This window comes from Zeugodacus cucurbitae, chromosome 2 (assembly GCF_028554725.1).
Source record: "Zeugodacus cucurbitae isolate PBARC_wt_2022May chromosome 2, idZeuCucr1.2, whole genome shotgun sequence".
NCBI classification, from domain to species: domain Eukaryota; kingdom Metazoa; phylum Arthropoda; class Insecta; order Diptera; family Tephritidae; genus Zeugodacus; species Zeugodacus cucurbitae.
Genome location: NC_071667.1, coordinates 71,632,696 through 71,646,932, shown reverse-complemented (window position 1 = coordinate 71,646,932; position 14,237 = coordinate 71,632,696). Strand labels below are relative to the sequence as shown.

General features: G+C 31.4%; 1 protein-coding gene across 1 annotated transcript in view; it reads right to left on the bottom strand.

Moving 5' to 3' along the window:
* The window catches only part of LOC105209219 (mucin-19), a 109,522-nt gene extending 95,736 nt beyond the window's left edge, over positions 1 to 13,786 (bottom strand). The window contains exon 1 of the mRNA XM_054229699.1: positions 12,995 to 13,786. Coding sequence (XP_054085674.1) covers positions 12,995 to 13,052 — 58 coding nt within the window. The 5' untranslated portion in view covers positions 13,053 to 13,786. The remainder of the gene's footprint in view (positions 1 to 12,994) is intronic.
* Positions 13,787 to 14,237: the final 451 nt, after the last annotated feature.

Below are 14,237 nucleotides of genomic sequence, written 5' to 3'. Positions count from 1 at the left end.
TTTTTTATTTATTTAAATTGTGTTATTAGACTCGAAAAATAAAAAATGCTTACATAATATTTTTCTCATCTTAATTATGTTTATTCATTTTTAACTATTGTCTGCACATCATTTGCCGCCTTAGACCCCCAGTGTATACAGCGCTTCAGTAATAATACTGCTAATTATTAGCTTAAACATTTTCTTCTAAACACGTCTTCGCTATTTTTAGTAACAATATAACAATTATAAGAAGAACAACGCAATTCTGCATGTCAACAACTAATTCTTTTTTTACGCCAAATCCTATTTGATTACGAAATTAAGAAATCAGACATAACAACTATAATAACAACAACAACAAAATTACAATAATCTTACATATAAAATAAGCAACAACAACAACAAAAATTATACAGTGGTCAAAGATTTCTTTTTTTTTTAAATCGCATGAGTAGAACTCAGCCATTGGGAGTGATTCACCTTTGAGAAATTCTGCCAAAGCTACATCACGACATATGAATAAATTACAAAAAAAACATAAGCAAACGGTTATTAATTATGCAATAAATTTGTGTAGAGCTAACTGTCATTGGACGGTGAAAGAGAGTTTGCAAAAGATAATGCGAAGAATTTGAAAAGTCGCAATAAAATATTGGAAAAAATAACGGTGTAATGGTAAAAGCGACGTCAGCTTTTAAAAATAAACGGCGCAACACAGCAAACTGAAAAAAATGGAAAAATTCAAACAGTTTGAGTAACTAATTAAATATGTATGTATGTGAGTTAGGATTTTAGAATGGCATAATTACAGGTTGGCAGCAGCAGCAGAAGAAATTAAATGCTAATAATCGAACAAAAGAACAGAAGAAGAAAATAAAGCAAAAAGCAAATGCAAATGAGCAGTGAAAGATGTTTGAAACCGTAAACAGTTAAACACACTTGCTTTGTGGCACACACAGAAAAAAAACTGGAATTTCCAAAATTAATTGTTTCAGCTTCAAACTGATGCTGCTCACTGACAGTCACAGCGTTTTGAAAGGTTCTTTTTTGCCACTAACTTTTATTGTTTGTTGCTTCTTTTTTGCAGAGCAGTTTGTTAACCAAATATTTGTAATGACTTGGAGTATGCGAAAATGTGGCTTTGTTCGACCAATTTCAGAAACTATTTATTGAATTTAAAGTAAATTATAATAAATTAGCGTAATTATGTGCACACGCTGTTGGCACATGTAAACGTATGAGAAAAAGTGGACTTGCTAAGTAATTATTTGCTCAAAAGCAACCCAGTGAGCCAAAAGCTTATGGGCTGATGGAGTTTTAGAGTAGTTTAAAATATAAAAGTAATTAAAGTGAGTCATAAAACTGCGCTTCTGGAACACAAAGAACATTATTTCAAATAAAAAAGTGAGTTTCATAACATTTTGGTTTACTGGGTGAATTTTCAATAAATTGATGTCACTTTGCAAAAAAATGTTATTTCTTTAGTTGCTCGCATTTCGCTACATTTGACTTTTTTTCGGACAAATTTCGTTGGCAAAAATTCGCAAATATTTATAATTGGCAACACCAATTTCCTGTTGCTTTTAGCGTTGTGCCAAATCATTGCTAATGAGCTTTAAGTGCGAGCAAAATAAATTTTTTCTACGAAATGAAACGCAAATTATGCGCAAGTAATTCGGAAGTCGTCAGTGAGTGAAGTAGAAGAGCAAAGTGATTTAAAGAGAAGTGCAAAAAAATTTTAAATTTTAATAAATAATATTTAAATTAAAATAAAAAAAATAATAAGAATTAGATGAGAATCAAGAAATTATCAGAAAAAAATTATGAAGCCTTAAAAATTTGAATTCAAATAAAAAAAAAAAATTAATATTAAAAAGTAATTAAATTAAAATAAAAAGTTAACTTCCAAATTTCAACTATATTTTCAAACCACAAAACGGGGAAATATCTTTTCAATAATTAAGCATAACGAATTGTGCTTCAAAAAATGTCAAGGAAATGACTACACCGCCTAACTTACACTATAGTGTAACGCACCTCATGCTGGCACGTCATCACCTGTCAGCCAAATACAGTTATCATTCAACAATGAAATGTCAAAAATGCACAACCTTGTCAGCGTACAGTGAAATGAAATGAAATAAAAAATAAATAATAATAAAGTTCGAAAATCGCAAGCACGCCCAATTGCACAATAAGCCGCTTAGTAATCGCGTACAGTCATCGCCAGCATAATAGCGACGATGGTCAACTAGATAAAAAAAAGACACACACGCGTACACACAATGACAATAACAACAACTATAAAACACATACTAAAAAATATTTGCCGATATACAAAATGTTCAATGATGAACCGCTGAATTTTTGGAAATTTCAATGTCCACAACATACAACAATAACACTAGCACTAACTGTGGGCGCAGCGCTAAGCGCACTTTGTAAGCGGAGGTTTTTAATTATTTACCTTAACTGCCGAAAGTGTGTGTGTGAAAAAAATATTTAAATTTGTAATTGGAAAAATTCATCGGAAATAATGCTCGGTATTCACGCGGCCATGCTTTTTCAGTGATTTTCTGATTTTATTGAATTTTTTTCAAGAATGCTATTATCTGTCAGCATTTATAGTAGCATTTAATAGAGGCAAAATGCAGTACAATATTTTTGAAAAATCTGTGGCGCGTGTGCGATCAAAAGAGTTATTGTTTACCGACCATGAATAGCAGCTTTTGCTGTGTCCACGGCGTATGAGTAACATTTTTGACTGCTGTTTTGTTCTGTTAGTGAATTTGGTCATTTTAATATTTTCCCTACATTTATGTGGTTATTAAAAATTCAAAATTGGTCGTTACAAAAAATAAGAATATTAACTTTTATTTCCTTTAAATTTATATTTGAATAAATTATCTTGCACTATAATTGATTTTTATTTAATGCAAAATTAAAAAATAAAATATTTTATTTTTATTTTTTTTTAATTTATTTTATTTTTATTTTTTTTTTTAATTATTTTATTTTTATTTTTTTTTTAATTATTTTATTTTATTTTTATTTATTTTATTTTTATTTTTTTTTTTATTATTTTATTTTTATTATTTTTTTTTATTATTTTTATTTTTATTTTTTTTTATTGTATTTAATTTTTTTATTATAAATTTTAAGCTAATTCTTAATATATAATTTTATAAATAATGTTTTTATATTTTTATTATAAATTTAAACATTTTTTGTAATATTTTTCCAAATTATTTTTTTATTATTAAATTTAATATATTATTGAGAAATAATTTTAAATTTATTATAATAATTTTTGAAAAAATTCATGAAAAAAGTTATAATTTAACAATCTTTCTGTGTAAAATTTTCTTGTTTTGAAAGCTGCAATTCTATCTCTCTTATAAAACACAATTTAGTTTCTCTTTTTTTTGCTACACTTCCACAATTTCTCTAACTTCTCAATCTTAATTGCATGTTCCGGTCAATAATAAAAGCATTTCCGTACCCTTAAAAGTGTATTTGATTCCTATACCAGTAAATATATATATCCAAAACGAAAATATATCTATTTTTATATGTGTATGTATGTCTACTGTGACACATCAAACGCTCTTTTTTGCACTGTCTATAAATTTTTAACCGAAAGCAATGTGAAAATCTGAAAATCTCCACCACTCCACAACTTAAATTGAACCTTCAATTTTCCGCATTCCAAGCACTCAAGCTAGAGAGACAACTTCATAGAACTTGTCGCCGGTGGCTTTTCACTTTTACGCGTAGACTTTTACTACAATGGGTATGCGCCAAAATAAAAAAATAAAATAAAAACAACAATGAATAAAGGAAAACCGGAAATGTTGCCAAAAAACAAGGCACACACACAAATAAATATATATCATATGTGCGTATGCCAATATATATGTATATAGGAAGTATATAAATTCAGTCAGCCCAACAAGTGCCAGCTGAGCTTGGAAATGCCTTTTTTATGTTATTTAAAGTTTTTATTTCCTTTTATTTTATTTTTATTTATTCATTTTACCACACTGTGGCAACACTGCATTGCGGCGACGGCATCGAGAACGTGCTTTACGCATAGCGCCTTTGGCATTGAAATGCGGCTGTGCATGTCCTGTCTGATGCATGAGCAAATATAAATGGTTGGAAAATATATATGTATATATTTACAAAATATATGTATATAGAAGATTTCTTCCCAGTTTTGTGTAACGCAAGAAACTGAAAACTTCCAAGCGGAAGCTGGGCGTTTTGTCTGCTGAAGTAGATATAAATTTTTTTGGCAACTTACACCGTACAGCTGCGTGTGTATGTTTATTGGTATGTACATATACATATGTGAGTATGCTTGTTTGGGTCTGCGGCTGGACGCCCATCCGCCCAGCATTTTCTGGAGCAGACAGCGACTAGACGAAAATACAAGTATATTGTATTGTAACTCACAAGTCTTCCGCGTACAACAACAACAACAACAACAATAAATAAGTACATAATATTTAAGGGTCGTTGTTTGTCTTCCGTGAACGGACCGAATTTCCTATTTTAAGTGTTTTTTAACGCTGTTGCGATGTGCCTTAAAACAAAAGGATGAACACACGAACTTTTACCCATGTGATACATACATACATATATATCTATGCTCTTTTAAGTGAAAGTTATGTTGAGGCAGTTGGGGGAAAAGATAAGTAACGATTGCGGAATAATTTTGAAAATTATTGTAGGCAGTAAAAAATGTATAAATATGTATAAGTATTGTGCATACAAATATACATAGATGCCATTCTATAATTTTCAATTCTTATAATTGAGTACTTGAAATTCTCGTCTACTATTTCAAATATAAATTAAAAATTAGTAATTAAATACAGTAACTTTTCTTAGCTTTTTGGTCATGTGAGTGAGCTATTCACTTATTTTCATTTTGCATGAATGTAAAATTTTTAGTTTCATTAATTTGTATTTAAATTATTTAAATTTATTTTATTTAAAATTACTTGTAAGAATAAGATTTTATTTTATTTTAAATTATTTTATTTTATTTCATTTCATTTTATTTTATTTTATTTTATTTTATTTTATTTTATTTAATTTTATTTTTTTTTTATTTTACTTCATTTCATTTTATTTTATTTTATTTTATTTTATTTTATTTTATTTTATTTTATTTTATTTTATTTTATTTTATTTTATTTTATTTTATTTTATTTTAAATTATTTTATTTTATTTATTCTTATTCATTTTGCATGAATGTACAATTTTATTTTATTTTATTTTAAATTATTTTATTTTATTTTAAATTATTTTATTTTATTTTATTTTATTTTAAATTATTTTATTTTAAATTATTATAAATTATTTTATTTTATTTTATTTTATTTTATTTTATTTTAAATTATTTTATTTTATTTTAAATTCTTTTTTTATTTTTATTTTATTTTTATTTTTATTTTTCTTTTTATTTTTATTTTTATTTTTATTTTATTTTATTTTATTTTATTTTATTTTATTTCATTAATTTTTTCTAATATTTTCTAAATATTTTTAACTTTCTTCTATTCGAAGCAATTTATTTACCTCAAGAGATTTATAATATATCAATTGACAGTTAAATTAGTTCATCACACACTGACAGCGCATATCTTTGCGATAATCTACTTGCCTAACAACTCGCATACCATTTTAGATGAGAATCCATGCTGCAGCAACTCGCTAAAAACCAGCACTCAATCAACATCCGTCAAATTTTATATTGCAGACAGACAGACATTGACATTGCCAGAAGTGTCAGCGTGACAGCGCATTTGCTTAAAAAATCTGAATTTTCATGACAAGCCTGGCAGCGGCAGCAGAGTTCCTTCCGCTGCCAACTAGACAAATGGCATATAAATCCTGTTCCGCACACACACCACACACACGCAGGCACTTGTATGGTTGTGTTTTTGCGGTTCAAGCTTTTTTAAGAATTTTTTGCTTTAGCTCTTGTTCGATTTTTTGGCATTTTGGCCATTTTTGCATAGTTCACCGGTTGTGGCACAGCTGTGCCATTCAATATTGCAAGTTGTGGAAAAAGTATTTTCTGTGTTTTTGCCAATGTAGCCCTGCAGCTTGCGAGGGCTTTTGTGCTTACGAATTTTTTAGCATATTCATTTTGCGGTATTTTTTACTATTTTTGTTGTTATTTTTTTTTTGTTGTATTTGTGTGTATTTTTTGTGTTTATGTTGGCGTTGTAGCACTTTCGGTTTGCCCATCAATAAATCTCTCAAAAAGTGCGCAGACGACAAAGCAGCAAAGTTATAGTCATAAAAAATATTACTACGAAATCCTGCATGCAGTTAAGCGCTTTTCTCTGTGTGTGTGTGTGTGGGTTTGCCGCATATAAATCACATATTTGTTGCCAACTTCGTTGCCATACAAGCACAGGCAGCAAATACCAATACATCGCCCCGCACAGCTACACATGGCTTATGATAAATATGCGAGTTGGCAACATTTTCGTTATTGTTGTTGTTGCTTTTATTTTTGTTGATCAAACATACACATACATGAAACGCCTTTGAGCGCAAACAATTTGTGCAGAATGTGCGCTGAATAAACTCCAAACACCTGCTGCTGCCGTTGCCGTTATTGCTTGTGAACTATTGCCTACCCTTGCATATACCCTGCACACACAGACAACTACAACTACATAAATGCCCTTCTTAATCTCTCGCTCCCTCGCCTCGCTCATTGGTCTGCTTGTTTGTGTTTGGCTGTTGGTCCCGTTACACACGACACATTGCTATTCGATTTTTATTTTCGGTCGTTTGCATTCGAGTTTCATTATACTCATTCTTGCATGTGAGTGAGTGTGCCTGTGTGTTAACGGTCCTTTGTGACTTTATACTCTGCTTTGCAGCATAACGTCAGACTGATTTAAAACTGTAAGGCATCCGTGACTTTATTGATGTGGTTGTAAGTTGACAGCTCTTAAGTGGGCGTTAGGAAATTTTTGAACTGGAAATTTTTGATGTTTGAGTGGAATGATGTGCTCAAAAATGAGTGAGTACACATAAAATAAAAGTAAAGTATTTCGAAATTGGTTTGAGTTTTAGATAAAATTCTGCAAAAATTTTCTTTATTTTTGACAAAAATATATTTGCTTTTGAAATGAGTGGTTTTCACATTTTGAGTTTTTTTGTCTTAAATGATTTAATACCCATAGATAAGCGGAATATGCTCTTTCTATGATACTTGAGCGCCAAAAACGATTCGGCATTGAATATAACGCAATATCAAGTTCAGTGGAATTGTTGAGTTTGAGTGACTTTTTGTTTAATATTTTTTCAAGACTTGAATAAGATTATTTCGGCGATTTCAGTGTATGTCAATCCAAAACTTATTCAAAAATGAACATTGAATAACTTATAATTTGAATTTCGAGTTTAATTGCTTTGAAAAAATTTGATTTCAACGAAGAAATCTGAAGTAATTTTTATAGGGTAATATAATTCACCACAAATTCTTAAATTGTAAGTACTCTTCAGCTTATTTTTCTTGAAAGAGCACAAAAATTGCCAATTAAAACTTTCACTCATAAAACTAGTAAATATTTATTATTGAGTATTTAAATTTCCCCACTAGATTTTTATTATTCATAGTGAAAAGCACGTTGAAATGAACAAACATAAAAGTTTTTAATAATTTCAACTCAAAACTCACACAAAAAAAATATTCACTCAATAAACAAATACTCACTCAAAAAATATCGAGTGTAAATTTTTTTTATAAATTTCGTAGTGGTATGTGGGTAAAAAATAAGTTAAAATAAATTAACTAGCTCAAAAACTGCTGAGTACTTTCAATAAAATAACTTGAGTGAGATTTTGAGTGAATTTTTTTTATATACAGTAAATCTTCTTTGCTTTTTGGTTATTGGAATGAGTTATTTATATTGATCTAAGTACATAAATCTCACTGAAAATCCTTGCTACACTGGACTACTGCTTAGTTTTCACTTAATTTTTTGTGTTCTACCAAAAATATGACATTTTTTAACTATACACAAATCTATGTCTTACTTTGCCATTTTTATTATTTTTGCAAGTTTTTCTGCTCACTTTTTGCTAAACAATTTTTAGCAGACTCGTTGAGGTTTTGTAAACTTTGCAACAGTATGGACCAAACCAAAGTAAGTGCAATGGAGTGCATGGCAAGTGCACACGTGAAAGGGCAGCGGAAAGCTGTCTGAGCGGATGTCTCAGTCCGGTGTGTGCTTTATTTACCATACACTGTGAGTATAAATAACAAATGTGTGTACGTGTGTGTATGTGTGTTTGTGGCACATGTGGCAGTAAAATGAAAATGTCATAAAATATGAACGAGTTGACTTTTGTTGTAAATGAACGGCACTGCCGACACGACCGACCGAACATGGGCAATATGAAAAAAAAAACAGGAGTAAGTATCGGTAGATGAAAAATCTCTAAAGCAGCAGTTCATATGAGTGTATGGCAGTGACTCGGTAGTGTAGAGGCGGCTTGTGGCAAAGACCGCTTAGAATTTTTAGATGATTTTTGTTGACACTTTTTTCGGTTTATTTGGCATTTTTAATGCCGAAAAAAACACTTTGAAAGCATTGAATTAAGTGCTTGCAACACACATGCGGCTGTTGACTACTTGCTGTCCAGCAGTTATAAATGCATATTGTGTTTGTATTGGTGGCAAAGCACTTAATTCGAATTTATAATCCTCATTGGAATGTGCGAAAATTAACAGTTGGCAACTTTCGAAAATTATACGCAATAAATATGCAGCAAAATTAAATTCTTCTTACAATTGCAAGAAAGCTATGTGCTGGAAGGTAAATTTTCACGCGACCGCTTTTCCACCGCAAGCGCAACGCCAAGAGCAACCTTCACCCATAAATTCTAATTAACACGAACACACACTTAAACAAACACCCAGCGTTGCTGGTCATAAACAAATGCGCGCACACTTGAATTTCAAAGAGCAACGCCAAAGAGAAATGTGCTATTCATAAATTAAGTGCCAAAACAAGCAAGCAGGGCAGTGCAGCCCAGCCGCAATAGCAACAACGACAACAACAACAACAGCAAATATGCAACTGACATAGAAATGGTTGTTGTTGGTTGTTGCAACTTTGCTCACAACACATGCCACATGGTAGCGCGTACACAGCGAATGCGGCCATGAACTCGAAGCGCGGCGCGGCAAGTGCACACAAGTGCCGCAGCAGCCGCGCAGCAAGAAAATAACAAAGCGCTATATGAGTGCCTAGCTGGTGTGGAGAGCAAAAAAATGCAGTTAGCACGCGGGGTGCATGCCACGAAAAGGACAGGCAAAGGTGAAAGACGCGAAAAACGTGGAAACCGCGCGCACCAGGCAGCTGTAAAGCGGAGACCGCTGTAAAGAAGAGGCAGCAGTGTGGTCTTCAGCCAGCCGGGTCACTGCCGCTGCGCCCGGGTGTGTGTCTGTGACGCGTCCATGGCCATGGCCATGGCAGTGACAGCGGCCGCAAGCAAAATAAACAAATAGCAAGCAGACAAGCAACCCCAACTGAAGCTGTAGCCTGGCGGAAACAGCACAACGACTGGGGCACTACTTACTACAGGCGCAGAGTGGCGGCGCTAAAGGGCAGTGAGTGCTGGCGCGGAATGCGCGCTGCTCGTCATTAGCGAAATGCATGCAGCTTGAGCGCGCGCGGAAAATGAAAATACAAAAAAATTACTTAGTTGCCATCGCATTCCCCCTCCGCTAGCGCGCATTTATTACCCAGCTCAGTGGCTCACTCACCCACTACCCTAGTCAGCGCCCACCCACCAAGCGCTTACATGCCTGCCAGTTAGCTTAAGCTAGCGCACACAGCCACTCACCCACATTAGTCGCTTCGGTGCGTTTGGTAATGTATCTGCAACTGTTTTATTTAAAATATTTCTAGCATATCAACAAAATTAGTACGGTGTAAATTTGGTGCGCATTAACGGGGCTTACGAACTTGAGTTCCGCCACGCCGCGTGAAGAGCGCTTTGGAGCTGGTGATAATAAATTGCCAACAATTGCAATTTAGTTTAGTGGAGTTGTGTGGGGTATTTGTAATAACAAAATAAAATAAAATTGTACCGAGTGGTACTAAAGTATGTAGTTTCATAACTAGTTTAAGAAGTGACTACCAGCGTAAGCTCGTATTTTTAATTGAATGCTAATTTATAAGAAAAATTGGCAACAAATTATAAATTTAAAATTTTTAGTGCAACTAGTAACAACTTTAGCCCAAAAGTAACTAGTTACAAAACTGCTCTATAAATAACCAGTTACAAAAAGTTGTGCTACACAGCACAAAATCTTTATTTAAACTATTCGAATGTCTTCCAGTGCATGGCTTTACGCCTGAAACACCACCACAGCTGTGCGCGTTGAGCAGCGCACCTTCCATGCAACTTTACTGTTTATGCGTTTTTATTTATTTATCCAACTTTTTTGAGTTGTCTTGTTTGGAAAATCTTTTTAAAAGCATTTTGTTCAACATTTCAGTTAAACGCCAATTTCAGCATAACTACACTCGTGTGCATTCCGTTTACGTTCGAGTAGAGCGCGCTAAGCGCCTGCCGCTGCCTCAATCGCTTAGCTGAATGAATTGCCGCTAAGTTGCCCAGCCGCTATGTGTGTTTACTACACACTGCCTGACTGGCTCTTTGTATAAGTTTAAAATGTAAAGCGCTCCAGTGTATATGTGGTCTGTAGTTGCGGGTGTGTTGGCTGTTTGCGGCTGACTGCCGCAGCATTTTTATGAATGAATGAAATAATAATGTGGTGTCGCTGGCAAATTACGAAATGTGTGTTTGTTTTGCACGATAAAGTGCTTTTTATTTTTGTTTTTGTTGCTTTTGCAAATTATTATTACACATTATTTTTTGCGCTTTGATTTTGTCGTGTTTGGGTGTGTGTGTGGTTTTTCTTTTGATTTTGCGGTTTTGTTCCAGTTGTGTTGTTGCATAGAGGGATGCACCAATTATCTACCGCGTGTGTTCGTGAGTAAAGTTATTCTGCGAAATTCGTAAATGTAAATTCTTCCAACTGGAATTTGTAAAGAACGCTTGGAGAAATATTTTCAATTGCGTTATGGTTTTAATAAGAAAGTTGGGAACTGCTAATGCGGGAAATTCAACTTGAGTGGTATTTCATAATTTTTATGCGCCACAATAATTTTTAATACGGAAGAAATGTGGTTGATATTTATAGAATTTCATTATTAAAAAAAATATATTAAAACCATTGAAGTAAAAGATCTTCAAAAAAATTAAAATTATAAAAATCTGTCTTATTATTAAAAAAAATCGCATGACAATTTTAAATTCCATAAAACTATAAAACCATGAATGGGAAGTTCAGGGTTTCTAAAAGAAAACTAAAAACAATGAAATAAAGAAATATGATAATATTTTTTAAATACTCTAGAGCTGTAAAATGCTAAAAAAAGCATTTAATAAAATTAAAGGAAATATTTAAATAATATATACATCAATTTTTAACGAGAAAAAATTTAAATAAAAATATTTATATCGTAAACGAATTCGAATTGCTTTGAGAGCAGGAAATAAATTGCATAAAATTTCCTACTAAATTTCACTTTTGGATTTTCTCAAATATTTATAATAAAATGTAGCAAGTAACAAAAAAAGTTTATAACAAGTCAAACCCTATGCATGAATGCGTCTATTATCTCTTAGTTGGCAATTTGATTTTAAAATTTTCTGAATCCATAATTAAATATACAGATATTTTATATTATAAAACAAACAAAAAAAAATATTTTTCAATAAAATTTTAAGCTTTAATAATTTTTTTTTTTTAATATTTTTATATAATTTTTTTTTTTTAATGAAATATCTTTAATAAAGGGCTTTGATTTAAGATTCTTTTTAAAGAAAAATTTGCACAATTTTTGAACGATGAAAATTTTTCGATTTGAAAATTTGTGTAAATATTAAAAAAAATCACAAACAAAAAATATGAATGCCAAAAAAGGAAGTTTTAAATAATCAGCTATTTGTTTAATTATTTAATTAATTAGTTATTAATATTAGGAAAATATTATATTATTATTTTATTTTTTTATATTATTTAATTTTTTTTTTTTAATATAATTTTTCAATTTATTTTTATTATATTATTATAATTATTTCTTTTTTATTTTAAACGAAATTCCAATTTTTTTGAATTTCGAAAAATATATAAAATATATATTAATGTATTATACTTTATTTTTATTTAATAATTATATTTATTACTTTTTAAGCTTTTTTTCAAATCTAAAATTTTGTAACAAAAAGTTGGTAAAAAAAAAAATTTTTAGAACAAAAATTTTATTTTTTAAATATTATCCACTTTCAATAATATTTTATTACTTCAATGTACACTGACTTCACTTCAAAACCACTATAACACCATATGAAAATCTCATAAAAATCAGTTTTATTAACGATACTTCAGAAATTTTAAAATTCTTTGTTTTATTTTAATTAAAAAAAGTTTCTTAGTTTCACATTAATTGAAAAATACAGAAATTCAAAACATTTATTTTTTAATTTTTTTTGAAATATTTTTTCCAAAATCGAGAATGTATTTTTTTCTTTACAAAAATTGGTCTAAGTTTTGTGATAGGTTTACAAAACTTAAACCTCATAATTTTATTTAATAATTTTTATTTCTATTTTAAATAATTTCACGTTTAAAAAATATTTATTAATTAATTTTTAGACACTTCCTAATTTTTAAAGCACTATCTTAAAAATTATCGCTGCCAAATGTATTTTTAATGAAATTTCCTTTTTTCATTAAAAAACTGTTCACAATATCTCATAAAAATATTTTCCATTATTTTTTTTAATTTCGAAATTACAAAATGTTTAATTTGCAAATTTGCACTATAACTTCTTCCTTAATTTCCATGCAATCCTTAAAACTATATATACCAGCTTGAAGCTGCGCCAACTCACCTTTTTCACTTGCTGATTTGAATTTGCTCGTACTCAAGGCGCCTGTGTGCTTTTTCATAAAAAATAACACACGACTTCAGTTAAAAAGTTTTTAGTTTATTTTGTAGCTTTTCCAACACAAATTATTTTCAACACTTTTCAGGCAGATAACACTATGATATATTACACTTGGGTTAAAAAACCGCAAGGATTGTCTAAAAATACGGTTTTTCGTAAAAAAAAAGTTCCAAATATTTATTTTACATTTACTTATAAAATGATGTTGAACTTCTCACTTAGTTTTAAAATTAATCCATTTCCAGTGTTTGCTGCTTTTAGGTAATAGTCCTTCGGCAGTTGTTCGAGCACACTGGTCAGCACTTGATTTGACACAACACTTTTGCGATTTTCTTTGCGGAAATTTTTGTTTCGCACAAAAATTCTTTTGCAGTAATTTTTCAAAAATTATTTAACTGCCCAAAAAGCTTTAGCACTAACGCAGTCACTGTTTGCTTATTTATTTTTTTTTTTTTTTTTCGTAAAAAAACGATTTTGAAATTTTCAAAAATTTCGCAAAATTCTCGTTTATTTGCTTGCTATTCGCGTAGGTTAGTTTTTAATTAACTGCTGTTTTTTGGAAATTGATATTTTTTCGTTCAGCAGAAATCATATAGATGATTTGTGTGTACTTTTAAATAAGCAAAAATTGAAACTGAAAATTGCTAGTTTGGCTAGTTGCGACGACCAGCGCTGTGGGCTGTTGGATGTTGTTGACACCACCGCTTCATTTAATTCAAAGAGACTCGGAGTCTCCGCGTCTCTACGCTTATTTATATAGCCTCCGTAGCGCGGCGGCTTGTAGAAAAGCGACAGCCATATACTAATTCCACAAAAGCCAAACGTCGAACGCGCGCGTCGCATCAAACACAACAGCAGCGCTAGCGGCAGCGGCAACGGCGACGGCGACGACTAACACGGCACAGCGCAAACAGCGAAGATGGTCACTGTTGAGATACAATCAAAGCGGTTGTTTGGTTGATGATGACGATGATGAATTTGATTGGTAAGCAAACGGCCAGAGCAGCTGATAGTCAACAAGCGCAGCGACGTGTTCAAATGTGCGAGTCACGCGCGTGTTCGAACCGCTTGAAACAAGCACAGAAGCAAGTGCGCGCACAATACAAGCAGTAAACGACGAGCATCAGACCAAATGAGTAACAAATCAAACCGCATCGAACACGGCGGCGCGACGCGCGTTTGAAAG